Source organism: Chrysochloris asiatica, unplaced genomic scaffold, assembly GCF_000296735.1.
Source record: "Chrysochloris asiatica unplaced genomic scaffold, ChrAsi1.0 scaffold00056, whole genome shotgun sequence".
Lineage (NCBI taxonomy): Eukaryota > Metazoa > Chordata > Mammalia > Afrosoricida > Chrysochloridae > Chrysochloris > Chrysochloris asiatica.
Genome location: NW_006408574.1, coordinates 11524842 through 11542681, shown reverse-complemented (window position 1 = coordinate 11542681; position 17840 = coordinate 11524842). Strand labels below are relative to the sequence as shown.

The window sequence follows — 17840 nt, the reverse complement described above, 5'->3', positions numbered from 1 at the left end:
TTGTAGCCCCATTTTAGGTATTCCAATCAGTTATAGGCAGAAGACGGACTTACAAGCTTTCTATGGTGATGCTTTTCGCTATTCCTTTCTCTCCCCCTCCAGTGTCTCTTTTATAATATATAATGCAAGGAAAACCAAGATTCAAAAGACAGCCAAGCATCTTAATATTATTACCCCCTTTTCCACATTCCAACCATGGCTTGATCTCTGTATCCCAGAACCCTGTTGTTTCCAGGTTGTGCATATATCATTATTTACCTCTGTCTCACTTAGCCCATTGAGACCTGTCCAATTGTTCTCCCATCTGCTTTGTTCTTCTATAACATTTAGTGTTGTTACATTGCTCCTTAGTATAACTTTCAGGAGATTAGAATTATGGGCTCAAAGAATGTAAATATTCTTGATAACTCCTATATGAAGTCATATTTTTACTAGAAATTATAATCAAATTCCATGTGTTTTCTGTTAATAAACATGCTCCATTTTTTTTTTTTTTTTTACTTTAAAATGTAATGTGTTTTAAATGCTTTAAAATTCTTAGACTATTCTATCAGTAAAACTCAGGGTAAAGTTATATGTATATTCATCTGAAAAAATGATAACTATTGTGGGGTACTTTGTACTTATGCTGCAGATTAGAATAACTAGCTGCTTGTTGGCTGAAGATAAATGAAATGTACTTATTTAAAGTACAGTGTTTTATGCTGTTCTCTAAGTAATAACAGTTAAATTTATTTTATTTTCATTAGGCTTCGGGAGCAGGAAAGAAAAGAAGCTGAGGAAGCAAGTCAGAAAGAGATAGAAGAATGGGAAAGAAAACTTCTAGCTCAAGCTGCTCCAACTTGTATGGAGACCATGTGGGAAATTCCAGCTATTGGGCATTTCCTTTGTTTAGCCCAGCAAATTCTAAATTTGCCAGAAATTGTCTTTTATGAATTGGAACGTTGTCTTCTGATGCCTCAGTGTAATACTTTTCTATCAAAAATAATGACTTCTCTGTTGAGTCCCCCCCATCGCAGACCTACCTTACATCGGAGACCTACCTTGCCTTACAGGACCTGGGAAGCAGCTTTGAGACAGAGAGTCCAGCAGTGGTACACAGCCGTGGGGCAGACCGAGAATCCTGACAGCTGTGCTGAGAAGCTTGGCTTGTGTCCTCAGTTTTTTAAAGTTCTTGGAGAGGTTAACCCATTGGAAGAAAAACATTTCCATGAACTACCGTTCTACCAAAAAGTATGGTTACTTAAGGGTCTTTGTGACTTTGTGTATGAAACACAAAAAGAAGTTCAAGACGCTGTACTGGGACAGCCTATACATGAATGCAGGGAAGTTATCCTTGGTTATGATTACCTGGAGAATGCTTACGTACATTTTCCACAGTTCTGTGGTGCAGATGTTCGAATTTATAAACAGAGACCCTTCCAAGCCCCTGAATTTCCAGTTCCACCCATCAAAATACAAAGAGTACCTCGCATTAAACTAGAGAAGCTAAAGTGTGACTACGTGAATACAAGTAATGGAGAACATAGGTGCAGTAGAGATGACTTGCCCTTTGCCTTCCAGAAAGAGCAGAGAATTCAGTTTGATCCAGCCTGTTGCCCTGCTAAAGTTAACTTGGATAATCATGACATCTCTGTTGAAATGGAAGTAAAATCTAACTGTGAAATTAGAATTCGCAGACCCTGTGAATTTAAAAAAGCTGATTGCTGTAAAGAGAACTTGGTGACGCCAGGGAGTCCAGGGGAAGTTACTGACTTTGGAGAGCCTCTCAGCCCAGGTGAAATAAGGATTATAGAAAATCAGGAAGGATTTGGTGAAGCTTCCAGAGTAAAGCCTGAACTGAGTCCATTAAAAGAAAATGCTCTAAAATCTTGCCAAATACATGTAAATGGAAGTTACAGTGATTACGCAGAGGTGAACTGCCACAAAGTTGTAAAGGAGATCCTGTTGGAACAGTCACTGCAGAGCCACAAGAAACTCAAACTAACTAAAATGCGGGCAAAAAAGAAGAAAAAGAAAAAAAAGAAATTCAAAGATGTCTTGAATGAAAGCATACACAGAAAGCGCGAAGGTCTTCATTCTCTTGCATTCAAGTCTTACAAGCCTGAGATCCAGAATAAGTTATTGATCATTAAAAAGAAAGCGAAACATAAGAAGCACAAATCTGGTAAGTTAACACACTCTGGTGAGAGCTGCATTTACACACATTTCAGCTGGGAGTCCTCAAAGCTTGGATTAGCAAGCTGAAATCCATAGCTTCACATGTATGTGTGTGTATGTGTTTAATGATCATGTTTTATTTCATTCCCCATGATTACAACCCAGAGCGGAGGAGTTGTATCTGTATACTAACAAAAAAATAGGGGGTGCAGTACATCTGAATTTAATTCTTACTTGGAAATCTTTGGATGTAATAATTCTCCATTTTTCCATATGTGATCTTCCAGGTTTATCCCCCAGACTATGTGTCAGCCCATTGTAGTGGGGAAAGCATCGTTAGCAGTCAGGAAATCGGAGTGCTAAGACTGCAAGTTCATAACCACTCACTCCCTTCTAAAACCCAACACAAGCTAGTGTCTCTCCGGGTCGTGATTTTTCCCCACATCTTGTATTTTTAGGCACTGTTTTTAGTATACATTTTTATATTATGAAAAAAATATGGTGAGATAGAAGAACTTTATATTAACCAATAAAACATGAAGGATATTTCTATAATTTGTAAGCTTTTGTCTTTCAGCAAGTTTAAGTATTATTAGTAACAAACCTATGTAAGTAAATCAAAAAAGAAAACTGTTAGTCTCAAACTTACTTAAACATCAACAACAAAAGTCTTAAAAATCGTCTTTACTTCTTCATTGCTTGAATTATTAGGCTGCTTTTGCTTTTCCTGTTACCTGCCATTTAGTACATTTGTCTTTTCTTATCCTCCTAAGAGGAGAGATGAGATCAACACAAATGACGAATTTTGTTAGCCATTACTAATAAAAAGTTAGTTGACTGGGAAAAATTGAAATTGCTTTCTAAAATGAATTGTGGTTTGTCATCATCATTTGTGGATTTCAGCTTTTTATTCTCTGTAGGATAAGCACTGGATTGCTCACCACAAGGTCAGTGGTTCAAACCCATCAGCCTCTCCTCGGTAACTTTATACAGGGTCACTATGAGTTGGAACCAGCTATGCCTTAACAAGAACAGCAGCATTCCTGTTGCACAGTAGCAAAGATAATGAAAATTTCCCAATAATTTCGTAATGAGGAAGTACATTTCTTTGTTAAACTGATATAGTTGGTTTATACCTCAACTTTTAAAATTATTAGATACAGTTAACCGTGTTGAAATAAAAGAAATTTGTTAACAGGAATATTTAATTTGTTGTACTAAAAGTTGCAAACATTCAGTTGTTCACTCAAGTGATGAAAAGCTTTAAGTTTTAAACAGTAGCTTTCAGAAATAAGCAGTTTAAACTTTTCAAACTATCCACTAGGCTATAATATTTAAGTTTCAGGGATTTATTAGCAAGTTCGCTTTAATATATTAGCTTCTAAAATACTAAATAATGGTTTAAAATTTGAAATAAATCTGTCACTTCTCTAGTAGTAGTGTTAATACTACTGTCACTAAAAACTTTCCTAAATTTCTACACTTCTTGATTTGCTCAAATGTAATTATGATTTATAGTGGTTGATAAAGTAGACTCTGGAGCCACTTTTAAACAGATTATTCCAGTAGCAGACTAGAAACAATTACTCAGGTGGGTTTCTCCTCTCACAAAAATTGAAAGCCTAGAAAACCCTGTACAGGGTCACTGTGGGTTGGAACCAGCTTGATGGCACTTAACAACAATGTTCTGTAAACAGAGAGTTGGTACACTTTTGAAATGGGAGTTCAGAATGTTCGGAGATTAGAGAAAAAAGTCTACCAGTTTGATTTCGTGTCCAGTTCTAGAGAAGTGAATGAAAATTTCACTCAGGAGGCAGATTCCCACTCCTGAGACGATGTGGTTTGGGAGAGAAGACTTACATGCAGGAAATAGAAAAAAGCAACACACTTGCCCCTAATGTTCTCATTGTCTTCTCAGAGCAGTTTTCAGAAAGTCACATCTGCAGTGACAGAAGCATTAGGCTCTGGCTGGTAATTTCTCACTCCCTTGTTAGTATTGGGGGGTGTGGGGGCTGGGGCTTGGGCCAGTTACTAAAACTCCCTACTATTATAACAATGTTCCCTAACATGTTATATCAGTAATAAAGCACATTTTAGATATGTTTTGGTCCAATTTACGTCTTCCTGAGGTTTTGTCCTGGGCTCCTTAATTATCAGAGGCCTGCCTCTTGGCCCTTTATAGTCAGATTAGGGTGTATATGCCCTGTTGCAGCGTGAGGTCCTCACTCACAGTAACTGAGTCCCATGACCATGGGTTTGTGAGGTACCCCTGAAGATTCACACTGTGCATCACTAGGGTAGGCTGGCACGTACTCTGTGAAACTCTAGGACCAGGTATGTTTGAAATTCTGAATTCTTCAGATTTTACAAGGGAACTATGGTGCAAATAGCATTTATTAAGTGGTATTTCTGGTTGGCGCAAGACTGGGCATTTGGGGTTACTATGAGGCAGAACGGACTCAACAGCTCCTAACATCAAATCTCTGTTGGGCTCTGGGCCAATATCCTGTAATCAAACACATGATTTCTACAGCAAAATTAAGAGTTTGACTAAGTGAGCCCTAGGCTGCAAAGCCTCACGTCAGCGAGGTCAGGTTTTGCCACCTCATGTGCTGTTTTCATAACCTTGCGGACTTCAGATGGTGGTTACATGATTCTGGGTTGGTATGTGAAGATTCTAGGAAACCTTAGGGAAAGAAAAAACCTTGGGCATGAGGGACTTTTCATTTTGTTTAGTTTGGTCCAACTTATTTTAATAAAGGTTTTTTTTTTTCTTCTTCAATTAATAGTTATTCATCACTCATTTGTGCTATAGCATATGCTTAGGAATAAGCCTTCTTTAGGGATTTTTTTTCATACAAGGCACAAAGATAAATTGGTTGAAAAATGATTTGATGATTTTAGTGCACTACTGTGAACCAGAAGGTCAGCAGTTCAAACCCACCAGCTGCTCCTCGGAAACCCATTACAGGGTCGTCGCTGTGAGTCGGAACTGACACGACAGCACTTAACAACGACAGCATAAAGTACTTGGGAAACTTTTAAGCATTTTTATTTATTTTTTCAGAATTGTGGGTTTTCTCTTGTACTTTTTTAAATTTCAAACTCACTTGTAATCACTTAGCCCTGCTCCTTACTCTTGGAAATATTACAGAAGAAAACAATGGAAATAATAGCATGCCTACTAACTCATGCTCCACTCATTTAATTCAGTGCATAGAAGAAGAGAAAGTGACCTGATGATTAGAACGTTTACCATCGGACCTGCTACCCAAATTTAACAGTTCAGGAAGGCCTTGTCTTGTAAGTGGAGCAAGCTAGATTAACTGAGAGAGAGCAAATTAGAAACAACCTTTTTACAAGGTCAATGGGGAGGGTGGAGCAAAGTTGGAAAAATGTGGATCCTTTTCTTTGGTGTCTTGTGCTGTTTTTTTTTTCTTATGGAAACAGTAGATTTCCTTACAGAACCTAGAGACAAGCAAAAGGAAGAGTCGCCCTCCCAAGTGAACACTTGCTCTTCCATCATCTTCTGCCTCTGTTGAAATTTTCTCTAAGTGCTTTTGTAGAGCCAGGTACATCTTCTTAGTATGGAAGAGAGCTTCACCAAGTTTGTAGGGAAATGGAATGAAAAGCTTACGTGATTCCCCCCACCCCAACCCGTATTGCAGTTGCGTTTATTTCTAGGTGTTTTTGATGATTGTCTCATTTCTGTTTGATAACATTCTTAAGGACAGAAGGGCTGTTTCTAGCTTTGCATCCCCACCTAGCACAACAGCTGATACATGTGGAGAAATTCATTGTGTTAAGTGCTGTTGAGTAGGCTCCAATGCATAACAATCCTGTGTAGGGTTTCCGAGGAGCAGCTGGTGAGTTTGAACCACCAACCTTGTGATTAGCAACCCAGTGCTTACCCTACAGCATCATACCAGGACTTTGTAACCCTTAGTACAAGTATTTTGTGTTTTTTCAAGGCCATAAGTATTTTTAATGGAATTGTATGATATATGCTTATTTCTACCACAGTACAGTCTGTCAGGAATATCTTTGAATGTGCAAATAGATTCCATATAGATTTTAATTTTAGATAGAATTAAATAAAATGCAGCATCATTTTATTAGATTATATAGATTGTTTTTGGTTTTATATTAATAGAAATTGCTGAGAGCAAGTACGGTGAGTGAAAATGGATTGCAACTCTTTAATTGAGGAATTTTTATGAAGTTTGAAGAAGGGACAAAGTATATTATTAATGGCTACAAAAGTTTATGATGTCTACAGTTGGTTGTTTTCAATCAGTTTGTTTTGGAAGGTTCCCACCAGCTCCCCCCACCCCATAGTTAATATTTTCAGCTGTATCATTTTATTGCAGCTTCTTCTAAACTGACAAAATAGGAAAGCCATGCTGTTCTCTTACAGATGAAAAAATTAAGATTCAAATGTTAAATATCCTTTTGACCTTAATGCTGAGTACTGGAAACCTGTAAAAGCCAGAACCTACATAAGTCGGAAGCTGGTCAGAGAAGGGAACATCAAATCATGTCCACCGAAATGCATGATAGAAAAGTGTTAAGACTGCATCCTTTCAAAGGTGGAAAACTTGGAAGACCAGAAAAATAAGATGGCCCCGAGAAGTTCTGGCTCTCACTGGTTTCACTGTATATGCTAAAACTGAAAGTACAACAAAAAGTCAAATAGAGGAATACTCAGTTTGTGCTGTTGTAGTCTAGAGAAGTTTCACAGAGGATGAAGGACTTTGAATAATAATGGAGACTAGATACTGAAAATGATTAACAATGAGCAAACTTATGGAGATATAACCAGGCTAGATGTCAGTGAAAAAAAAAGCACAAGTAGAGGAAAATGTGCATGAAAGCATGGAGGTTCTAGAAGCTGTTTGAATGATGAGAATGTGCCATTTTAGGGTGCTGTCATTGTAGGCTTGTGCTATTTCAAATGAGTGAATCATGAAGAAGCCCAATGCAAGGAAATGGGCATAGAATAAGATAAATACATGAGGGTAAGTCAAAATGTTGCTACTAGGGTTACCCATGTTTATTCCAAACAGAACATATTTGCACAATTTCTGTCTGTGATCAGTGGATGACTGTAGACAAGTTCCCTCAGTAAAGCACTTGTCTTAGTCTCAGACTGCCTTCAAAAATCCAATCAATAAGTAGCATCCAAGGGCTTCTGCTGAGCCAGTTACGTTCAAGACGGTGGCGAAGTCAACTCATAAGGTTACAGTGACTGCTTAATGTGGGTTAAAGCACTGAACTGTAAAGTCAGTTTGAACTGCAAGGTCAGCACCTGCTCCTTGGAAACACTATACAGGGTCTCAACTGACTTGAAAACACTTAACAACAGTGGGACTCCAAGGAGTTGTGGTGTGGTGCTGCAGGATAATGCACTGGACTGCAAGGTCGGTTTGAACCACAGGTTGTCGGTTCAAATTCACCAGCCACTCCTTGGAAATCCTGTACAGGTCGCTCTGAGTTGGAACCAAGTCAAAGGCACTTAAGAACAACAACGTTGGGACTCCAAAGGAACAGTCTTAATAGATTTTCTCAGAGGACACAGGATGATCACCTGCTCATTCTTTTGAACATAGCAAGGATTCCATCAGGAAACCTTATCCCATTCACCCTACAGCCATGATCTTGCCACTCAGACCCTTTTTATTTCCAAAATTCAAAGAACATTTAAAAAGGAAAATACTTTGAATCCCCTGAGGGTGCTTAAGTTGTTGCTTGATGTGGTGTAAATCAGAGAGCAGAATTCTTTGGGGGGAGGTGTTAGCTGGAAAAGATGGGAGATATGTGAGAGAACAGCTTCCCAAGTTTAATAAGGGTTCTGTGATTTCTGTAGCACTGCTTTTGGACTTAGCCTGTCATATGTATAAAAAGCAATGAGCCACTTAGAATAAGGACATGACTGAGAAAGTACTGTAATCTGTGATGTTTGAAACCACCCAAACCTGCGTCTGTGGTGACAGTACTACAAAACCAGTGTATTGGGAAGATTTTTAGAATGCCACCTTGAGATTCCGAGGTATGCAGAGGGTAAAAGGATCCACTAAACACCGTCTCCTTTTAATCCCTCCCACTGCTTCCTTTCCACCTCATCACCTACTCCTCACACAGTGCTTGTGGAACAGGCACTGTTCCAAGCTTTTACATAATTTAATCTTCATAAAGAACCCATGAAGTAGGCTCCATTATTATTCCCCATTGTGTAGATTTTATAAATTTTAAAAACGGAAGCACACAGAGCTTGCAGGGTTTAGATTAAGGTGGGGAAGAAACTAACTTTAGGAAGATGAAATTATTGTCCAGATACAGAATAATTACTTGAGTTTTCTTTCATATTGACAGAAGAAAATGCCATTTTGAGAGAGGTGCTACAGTAAGTAACAGGAGTTGGCAACTGATTAATCAAAATTCTGAGTTACAGGGAAAAAAGAAATGGGTGTTCATTAATTTCTCTATTATGTGATTAGGTTAAAGAATTTACAGTATCGTGAGGCAGTTCCTCATAAGCAGTGCGAACAGAGGAGAAATTAGCTATTTTGTGAAGGTTGGCACGACTTGCTTAAGAGGAAGCTTTTTTAGAATGTATATGTTTATTTAGTGCAAGACATGCATATTTAGTTAATAAAAGTCACATTTAGATTCTACTTCTGTGACTTCACGTCCCAGACACTTGCCCCACCCAGTTTAATGATACAAATGCTCTTGGGTTTGGGCTCTTAGCAGTGATAGTCACATGCTGTGGAGCTGATACCCACCCGCTCATAGTAACTCTGCATGACAGGGTAGGACTGCACCATAGGGTCTCCCTACACTGTAATCTTCGTAGGAGAAGAGTGCTAGGTCTTTCCTCCCACAGTGTTGCCCAGGAGTTCAAACTACCAACACTTAACCGTTCAAATCCATTTACATTCATGGTCGGATGGCAGAGTGACTCCAAGGGACTGAGGAGTGAAGGACAGGCCAACTACTGAGGAGAAGGGAGCTGGAAGGGGGCGAGAGTTGCCTTTGTTCTCCTCCTGAGGACAGTTTCCAGCGTCTAGATGGTTTGAGTCCTGTGCCTCAGCCACTGTGTAGAGCAGGTCGCTAGTTGTCCTTTCCCCTCTCAGGTTGTGCTTCCTTCTCTTGCGTTACTCTAAACATTCTGTTTTGGAAAGCTTCCTTAGATTGCATGTACCTGTAACATTAATAACTGTAATCGGATGAAATTTCCATGTTCATTTTCCAGACAAAAGTTGACACTTGATACATATCTATAATTTTGACTCAATGTTGGTGTTAAAATTCTGTGTATGTTTTAAATGGACTTCTAACTTCTGTATAATTCTAGGCATGAGAATGATATTATTTCATAGGACCAGGTGGCTTTATATGGAGAAGGTAAAAAGGTGACAGGGTTGCACTACTGGCTAATTCCTTGACTATTAGCCAAAAGATTGGTGGTTCAAACCCAGAGGCATCTTAGAAGACAGGCTTGGTGTTCTGCTTCTAAACAGTCACCATCTGGAAAACCCTGTGGAGAAATTCCACACACAGAGGTCCTCAGGAGTTAGAGGAGTCAACTCCACAGCAACATGATTAAGTTGTTGTTGTTAGGTGCCATCGAGTTGGTACCAAATCATAGTGACCCGATGCACAACAGAACAAAACACTGCCCGGTCCTGGGCCAACCTCACAATTGTTGCCACGCTTGAGCCCAGTGATGCTGCCACTTGGCCAATCCATCTCGCTGGGCGTCTTCCTCTTTTTCTCTGACCCTCCACCTTACCAAACATGATAACCTTCTCCAGTGACTGGTCCCTCCTAACAATATATCCAAAGTATGAGAGACGAAGTTTGGCCATCCTGGCCTCCAAGGAGCACTCTGGCTGTGCATCTTCCAACACAGATCTGTTGATTCTTTTGTGAGCCCTTGGCACTTTCAATATTCTCCAACACGGTAACTCAAATGCATTAAGTAGTAGTAGAGAAACAGGAGCCCACTAGGGGGCAGTATGTAACCCTTCCATTATATACTTGTCCCTGAGCAGAACAAGTGACCAAGTGAAGGCTGGGTTAGTTTTATAGTAGCCTGTAGTGTGGCACTGTGGAGTCTTGGTGTGGTGGTGTGGGATAATGCACTGGACTGCAAAGTCCTTTTAAACATCAAGGTCAGAAGTTCAAATTTACCAGCCGCTCCTTGGAAACACTACTCAGGGTCACTATGAGTCTGAACCGACTCAAGGGCACTTAATGACAACAATGATGTGGCACTGTAGGATAAACACTGGCTTGGTACTCACAAGATTGGCAGTTCTTACACACCAGCTGCTCTTTGGACACTGTATGAGTCAGCAGCACTTACAACGTGATCCACTTTTTAAAACAATATTTAATGAAAACTAAGAACAGTTTTCTGTTGAAGGATACAGGGAAATTTGTACTCAGATAATTTTTTCAAGAACGTAAATTTAAAATTTTACATAATGCTAGGTTTGCAAATCTTATCCTAATCAAAAGAAATATTCTGACATCAATCATGAATCTATTAACCTTGTAGGAAGTCTGAAAGAGTGCAGTATTTTGCCATAAGAAAACTGCAGCTTTGGTTCACATTTGTCCTCTAGTGCTGTAGGTCGTCCTTCATCGATTTATTCACCAACAGTGGCCTGTTGGCTCATCTGCAAAATGAAGGCAACACTCCCCTTGCTATGTTGCTGTAAAGATTGATTGTAGCAGATGCTATAATCAGTAAAGGATAGCAAATGCATACATAGTACCCAATATTGAGCATGACACTAGTCAGTTCTGACTCAGAGTGACTTTGTAGTTAAGTGCCTTGGAGTTGGTTCCAACTCAGAATGACCCTGTGTAAGGTTTCCAAGGAGTGTCTGGTTGGTTTGAACGATCAACCTTGGGCTTAGTCCAGTAGGAATCAGTAAATGCTAATTATGATTTATTTAGGATTGCATAATAGAAGAAACTTGGACTTTGGTGTTAGATTCTTCTCTAAGTTAATTAATCTTTATGATCCTGTGAGTTGGAATTGCCTAAATGAATGGGGCCAGGGGAATAGGTCTTCAGTTAGTCCCACATTAAAACGGGGGTAAAGGTAGATAATAATGATCAGAAAGATTAATTGAAATGAGTGTCACACAGGAAGTAAGCACCATAGAGAGGAATCTAACTCCAAAGTCCAAGTGCCTTCTATTATGCAATTCTAACAATTAAAACACCCCACAGTATCAGGATTGGAGGAAAGATTAACAATCTGCTATATGCAGGTGACACAACCTTGCTTACTGTAAGTAAAAAGGACTTGGAGCACTTAATTGATGAAGATCAAAGACCCCAGCTTTCAGTATGGATTATACCTCGACATACAACAAAAATCCTCACAACTGGATCATTAAGCAACATCATGATAAATCGAGAAAAGATTGAAGTTGTCAAGGCTCTCATTTTACTAAGCTCTACGGCCATGGAAGCAATAGTCAGGAAATCAAATGGTGAATTGCATTGGGCAAAATGCTGCAAAGATCTCTTTTAAGTGTTTAAAGAGTGAAGACAAAGGTGCACCTGACCCAAGGCATGGTATTTTCGGTAGTATCAGGTGAGTAGTCTCAGATGCTTGTGAAAGCTGGAGAGTGAATAAGGAAATCAGGAAAAGAATATATGCCTTTGAATAGTGTTGGTGAAGAATCTTAAATGCACCATGGTTGTCAGAAGGAACAACAAATCTGTCTTGGAAGAAGTAGAAGCAGAATGCTCCTTAGAACTGAGGTGTTAAGATTTTGTTTCACTTACCTTCGGACACGTTATCCCGAGGGACCAGTCCCTGGAGAAGGGACATCAGCTTGGTAAAGTAGAGGGTCAGTGAGAAAGAGGAAGATCCTTCGATGGCTATGGGCTAACACAGTAGCTATAGCAATGGGCTCAAAACGTGACTGTGAGAATGGCACCGGATTTTTTATTACATGTCAGTCACTATGAGGGAAATAGCAACAGAAGTTACTTGTAGGCTTGTTTTGAGAATTAAATGAGGTAATTTATATAAATGGCCTTACAAAGTGTCTGACACACTGTGCTTACTGCTGTAGAGTTGAAAAATGATTTTGGAAGCAGACAGCTTCATTATTCTCCTGTGCCGTGACTGGTGGGTTTAAACCATCAGCCTTTAGGTTAACAGCCAAGCACTTTACCACTGGGCCACCAGAGGGCTATTGGTATGCATATGCATATGAAAATCTTAGTTCTCGGATTACTGTTCTAGGTCATGTTTTTGAAACTTTTACAAATTGTGTAAATTACTTAAAGAGACTGTTTTCTTCACTATAGAATGGTCTCTTACAGAACCTCAGAATTGCAGTGGGATTTCTGTTGAAGAGTAGGATTCTTGTATTTCAGATCACTTTTCAGAACTAAGTTCTACAAATACAACAGGGGAAGATAGAGAGTGCTTTCTGTCCTCAATTTACAGTCTAGTAAAAAAGGAAATACATAAACAGACCCTTGTGATTGTGGCTGTCTTACAGTGATATGTGTACAAGGTGGAATGGCAGCACCAAGCATGCATGAGCAAGAAAACTTGGGATGGAGGAATGTTGCTGTTGTTAGGTGCTGGCAAGTCAGTCCCAAATCCTAGCGATCCTGTATAGGGTGTCTGAGGCTATAAATCTTTATAGGAGCAGCTGGTGGGTTTGAACTGTAGTCTAGTGCTTATCCATGATTTAAAAAAAAATTTTTTTTTAAGAGATTGAAGAAAATATTGTCTCTTTAGATGGTGTCACCAGACCTCAGCTAAGGCAGATAAAATAACAGTGAACACACAACGTGTATCTGGCAGCATTCTGAGCTCTTGACATGGTTTAACTGATTTAATTCCCGCCAAATAGGTGATGCTACTATTCCTGTTTCACAGATGAAGAAACTGCCTGGAGAAATAAAGCCATTTGCTCAAGGTCTTAAGCTAATAGAGTTTGTATTCCAACTAGAGTTCAAAGACTCAGGTTTAAGAGTACTCCCTAGTACTGCCTCCAGTCTCTTTATGAAAGTGAAGTCTTCTGATGACTTGGTGAGCTCAGGTACCACCTCACCTGCTTAATTCATTCAGAATGGTTGCTCACGTTCCTTATACTGCAGTGACAGTGTAAAAGTCATGGGTGACTTCAGTTGTGCTAATAAGTGAAATCAAAATCAGATGATTTTTTTTAAAGCTGTCTGTATACCCAACTGAGTTCTGAAGCAGACCTATGAGTATTACAACAGATTTTCTCCTGTGATCTTCTAGAAATAGAAGCAGTAGTGTATAGAGACATCTTGGTGTTGGGATTTATGAGACCCTCAGGAGTTACTCAGGGTACTCAGTTCAGAAATGTTACTGGCAGTGTTATAAAGATTCCAATGATTTAGTAATCCTTTCTTCCTGAACATTTACAAACAGCTACTTACAACGTAGGTGTTTACTTCTCTGTAGGTATTGTGTAAGCACATAAGAGCAATCGGAAAAGAAATGTTTTATTTCAGATTAATCCAAAGCCAGTGTCAAATGACGGTACAGTGGTATTAGAACAGAATACAAACTCATTTGAAGTTCAGCAATTCAGTTAGAAATGGCTGTTGTTATTTGACTAAAAAGAATTACAGAAAGCGATACATTGATACTATGAATTGGAATTGTATCTGAGGAGCATTCGTAATTATATATAGCAGTTACTTCATTTACCTGAATCATTTTTCCTTTTGGGAAAAAAAAAAAAAGTAAATTTTAGCTGATTTTAGCCTATAAATGATTGTGAATTAAAGTTAATTTTAAAGTATTTTCTTTTCCTTTCATTATTATTATTTTTAATTCCCTTACATAAAAGCTCCTGGAGGACAGGGTCTTCATTATATAATTCAGATTATCTCCATAATTTGTACATTGCCCTGTACCTGGCACATTTTTAAAGTAATGATTGGTTCATTGATTTTTCTAATTACAAATGGGGGGAAAACATTTACTTTAGCATGTTTCAACTAAAAATAGAGGTGGTATGTATGTTTGTAACTGTCATCAGGTTAAATACAAAGAATAAATATGCTTCAATCTATGCCATCAATTCTGCTTTTTTAAGAACACAGGATTTCTTTTTCCCAGTGCTTTCTGATTGCACAAGTGACTAGGTACACTTGAATGGGAAATGTTTACTTTCTCTTACAACTCTGGATATTGAATATTGCCAAAGGCAGCCCATTGGGTGAATTGCAGGGTTTAACAGATAGAAAATCTTTGTATCTAAGCTACTGAAGGGATTTTCACAGTAGGTTGAGCCCTTAACATACAGAGATTATAGTTCTATATGCAAGTTCCTGACTACAGATGTCATTGTTAAAGGTAAGGGCTTGTTTGGTTGGTTTTGTTTTTTTCCTTTGTAGTTTTGTGTTTAAACTGTGAATATAGTTAGTTTTTACTGAACAGTAAGTAATAATAGCACTCCCCCCACCCTGAAATTTTAGCCCAATAAATTCTGATATTGTGCAACACACTGGAGATTGTAATAGTTTGGTTCTTACATAAACAGTATTTGTTAATATGTCTGTTACAAGTAGTTATAGTTTAATGTTTGCTTTTACTGGGGCTTGTTTCAATTCATCATTTTTATTTGACCTACTAGCAGCCATCTGGTAGTTATCATTTAACTTTCAAGGCTGTATGTAATTTGGATTTTGTTAATGAAGTGCTATAAACAGCATTATGAAGCTTTTCTCTTTTAATCTTGAAAGGAAAAAAATCCATATCTAAAAAAGCAATCACAAAGAAGAGGAAAACTGTCACAAAGCCACCTACTGTACCCGAATTTCAGGTAAATGTTTCAACTTTGTCTCGATTTTCTTATATTTTATTTTTTGATTCAGACTTTATATCTTGAGAAATTGGCTTAATTTTCAGAAACTGTAGCACATGTTTTTAATGAAATGTTGTCAACTGTGACTTCTTTTCCTGCAAATGTAGGCATAACTAAGATGAAATCTGTCATTTCTTATAACTGTAACTTTTGTAGAAGTAGTTTAATGGTACTATATCTAGAAGCATATGTGTAAATGAAAATCTGTCAAGAACAAAATCACCATTTATACATGGTATTTATTGCCTACGTAATCCAGTTTCATTTATTTGGGCACTGTAGAAATGGGAGGCTTGCTAATTTAAAAACACAGAGCCCTGTTTATACTGCCATATGATCCTGTGAAAAACTGTTTCTTCGGGTACTAAGAATCAGACCCTAATTCAATTGCAATATTAATTTTTCTATTTTGTTTTCTTTAACAAGTAACAATTTCTTTAAAAATGTCTCTGGTTGCACATTTCTCCAAAAGTTTTGTAAGCTAAGACTTAAATACCAGAAGATAAAAATAGTATTTAAAATACTTCTGTGGGTCTCCAGTAAGGTAAACAAGAAAATCCTGAGGGTTACTGACTGTGAAAACATATGATGCTGCATGCTGTTGGTCTAACAGTTACTGAGGTCAGAAATGTGGACAGAGTTGCTTTCAGTTACAATAGTAGTTTTGGCAGTGTTTTGATGGAAGTTACTAATTGGTAAAAATTTTAGTATTTTATATCGCCAGAGAAAGGATAAATACATGTTTTTCTTGCAGTGTTTTAGAATATTTTTAATGACATTTTTTGGATGAGTTACAAACAGACTTTCTACCAAATTCGTTGCTATAAAGTATTCTTGGTTCCAGCATTGTCAACAGAAAATGTAACTTTGGTATTTACTTAGAGACCTTTGTACCATTGCTTGTCCATTGTTTACTACTTTAATCATATTGTATCACCATGTCTCACTGGTGTCCGGCTACAGTTTGCCAGTTCTCCCTCTCATTTTGCCCTTAGACCCTCAAAGCATCTGCCCTGAAAATATAGGTCTCAGGACAGATCTGGTCCCCTGTTGATCTTTTCTCCATTCCACACTTCTGGGATGAACCTTGGAAGGTAGTAAGTGGTGGACAGTGTGTAAAATCCCAGGTGGTGAGCCACATGACCAGCATCTTTGTGTAAGCTAACAACAGTAGAAACAATGCTATTAAAATGTGTCACATATATACTAAAAGCAAATATTGTTTCATGAACCTTTGGTTTCAGGTGTGTGTGTGTGTGTTCACACATGTGCTTGCAAAAGCTCACAATGTAAAATGTGATGGGTCATGGACAGAATGTTTGGAAAACGTCTAAAGTGATACTTTTAGGCCATTTTTGACCATTTGGTCACCACTGTCAGAAACATAAGATTGAGCTTTTAAAAATAAAGTCCCCTTTCTGCTTCTTAAAGTCCTAGGTGTGGGGGTGTGGGCAGGTGTCTCAGTGTCTGACTAGAAGAGGAGAGAGACTCGTGAGAGCGGTGGCTCTTGTGCTATAGTTTCTAAGATGGAAAGTTGGCTTCAGTGAAACTCACCCATAGTAGGAATAGGAGTGACCACCAGAAACTGTGCTTCTATGCGTACTTGGAGTTTTGCCTCTCAAAATCCTTTGACAGAATTATTTTGAGAGAGGAAAGTGTTTTATAAAGACTTTACTCCTTTGTTGTGAAAGCTGTCAGTGTGTAAGACTACTATTTTAAAACAATAATGAATTTTTTATTTTTTCCTTAAAAGTTTAGCAGCAGTTAGCCCTTAGATTTGACAAATTAATTCATTTATTCTAGTTGTTTCAAATATCTTATTTCTAATATTAAATATAGAAATCCTTTTTAGAACGATTTAGAAGATTATCTTAATAAAAAATACCTTATTGCTGAAAATCATGAAAATGAGGGTAGATGTTAAGTACTTTCTGTGAAACTTGCCCTCATTGTCAAAGGGCTTCTCTGCTTTTGACACAAAAAACATGCTTAGAGAGAAACTTATTCTGGGACTCAATTATGAAATTTAATTTTTTAAAGTCCTGATGACTAGAGGGGATGTTTGAGTGAATGGACCCCCTACCCTCACCCATGGAGGATTCTACTACACATGCGCACAGATCTCCTCGAAATTTAAAGGGACAGTTTCCACTTAACACCAAATGGCCACCACTTGTCTTTCAGTTTGTCGTACTGTGGTGGCTTGTGAGTTGCTGTGATTCTGAAAGCTGTGCCACTGGTATTTTAAATACCATGGTGGACAGGTTTCTGATGAGCTTCCAGACAAAGACAGACTAGGAAGAAAGAGTGGCAAACTATATCCGAATATTTAGTCACTGAAAACCTTATGAATAGGAGAGAAATACTATCAGATAGAGTGCTGGAAAATGAACCCCTCAGGTTGGAAGGCACTCAAAATGCAACTGGGGAAGAGCTGCCTCCTCAAAGTAGAGTTGACCGTGATAACACGAATGGAGTAAAGACCATGGGAGAAAAGCCTGCGAGACCTTCATTTGCTGATGGGGCACAACTCAAAATGAAGAGAAACAGCTGTAAACATCCACTGAAAATTGGAACAGAGAATGTACGAAAGTATGAATCTGGGAAAATTGGAAGTTGTCAAAAATGAAATGGAATGCATAGCCATCAATATCTTAGGCATTAGTGAGCTGAAATGAAAAGGTATTGGCCATTGAATCTGACAACCACATGGTTTACTATGCCGGGAATGACAAATTGAAGAATTGTGTTGCATTCATTGTCAAAAAGAACATATCCAGATCAGTC

At 38.3% G+C, this 17840-nt stretch overlaps 1 protein-coding gene across 1 annotated transcript in view; it reads left to right on the top strand.

The window, feature by feature from the left end:
* Positions 1 to 17840, top strand: part of KIAA2026 (KIAA2026 ortholog) — a 103760-nt gene that overhangs the window by 42925 nt on the left and 42995 nt on the right. The window contains exons 3-4 of the mRNA XM_006863758.1: positions 750 to 2167; positions 14932 to 15011. Coding sequence (XP_006863820.1) covers positions 750 to 2167; positions 14932 to 15011 — 1498 coding nt within the window. The remainder of the gene's footprint in view (positions 1 to 749; positions 2168 to 14931; positions 15012 to 17840) is intronic.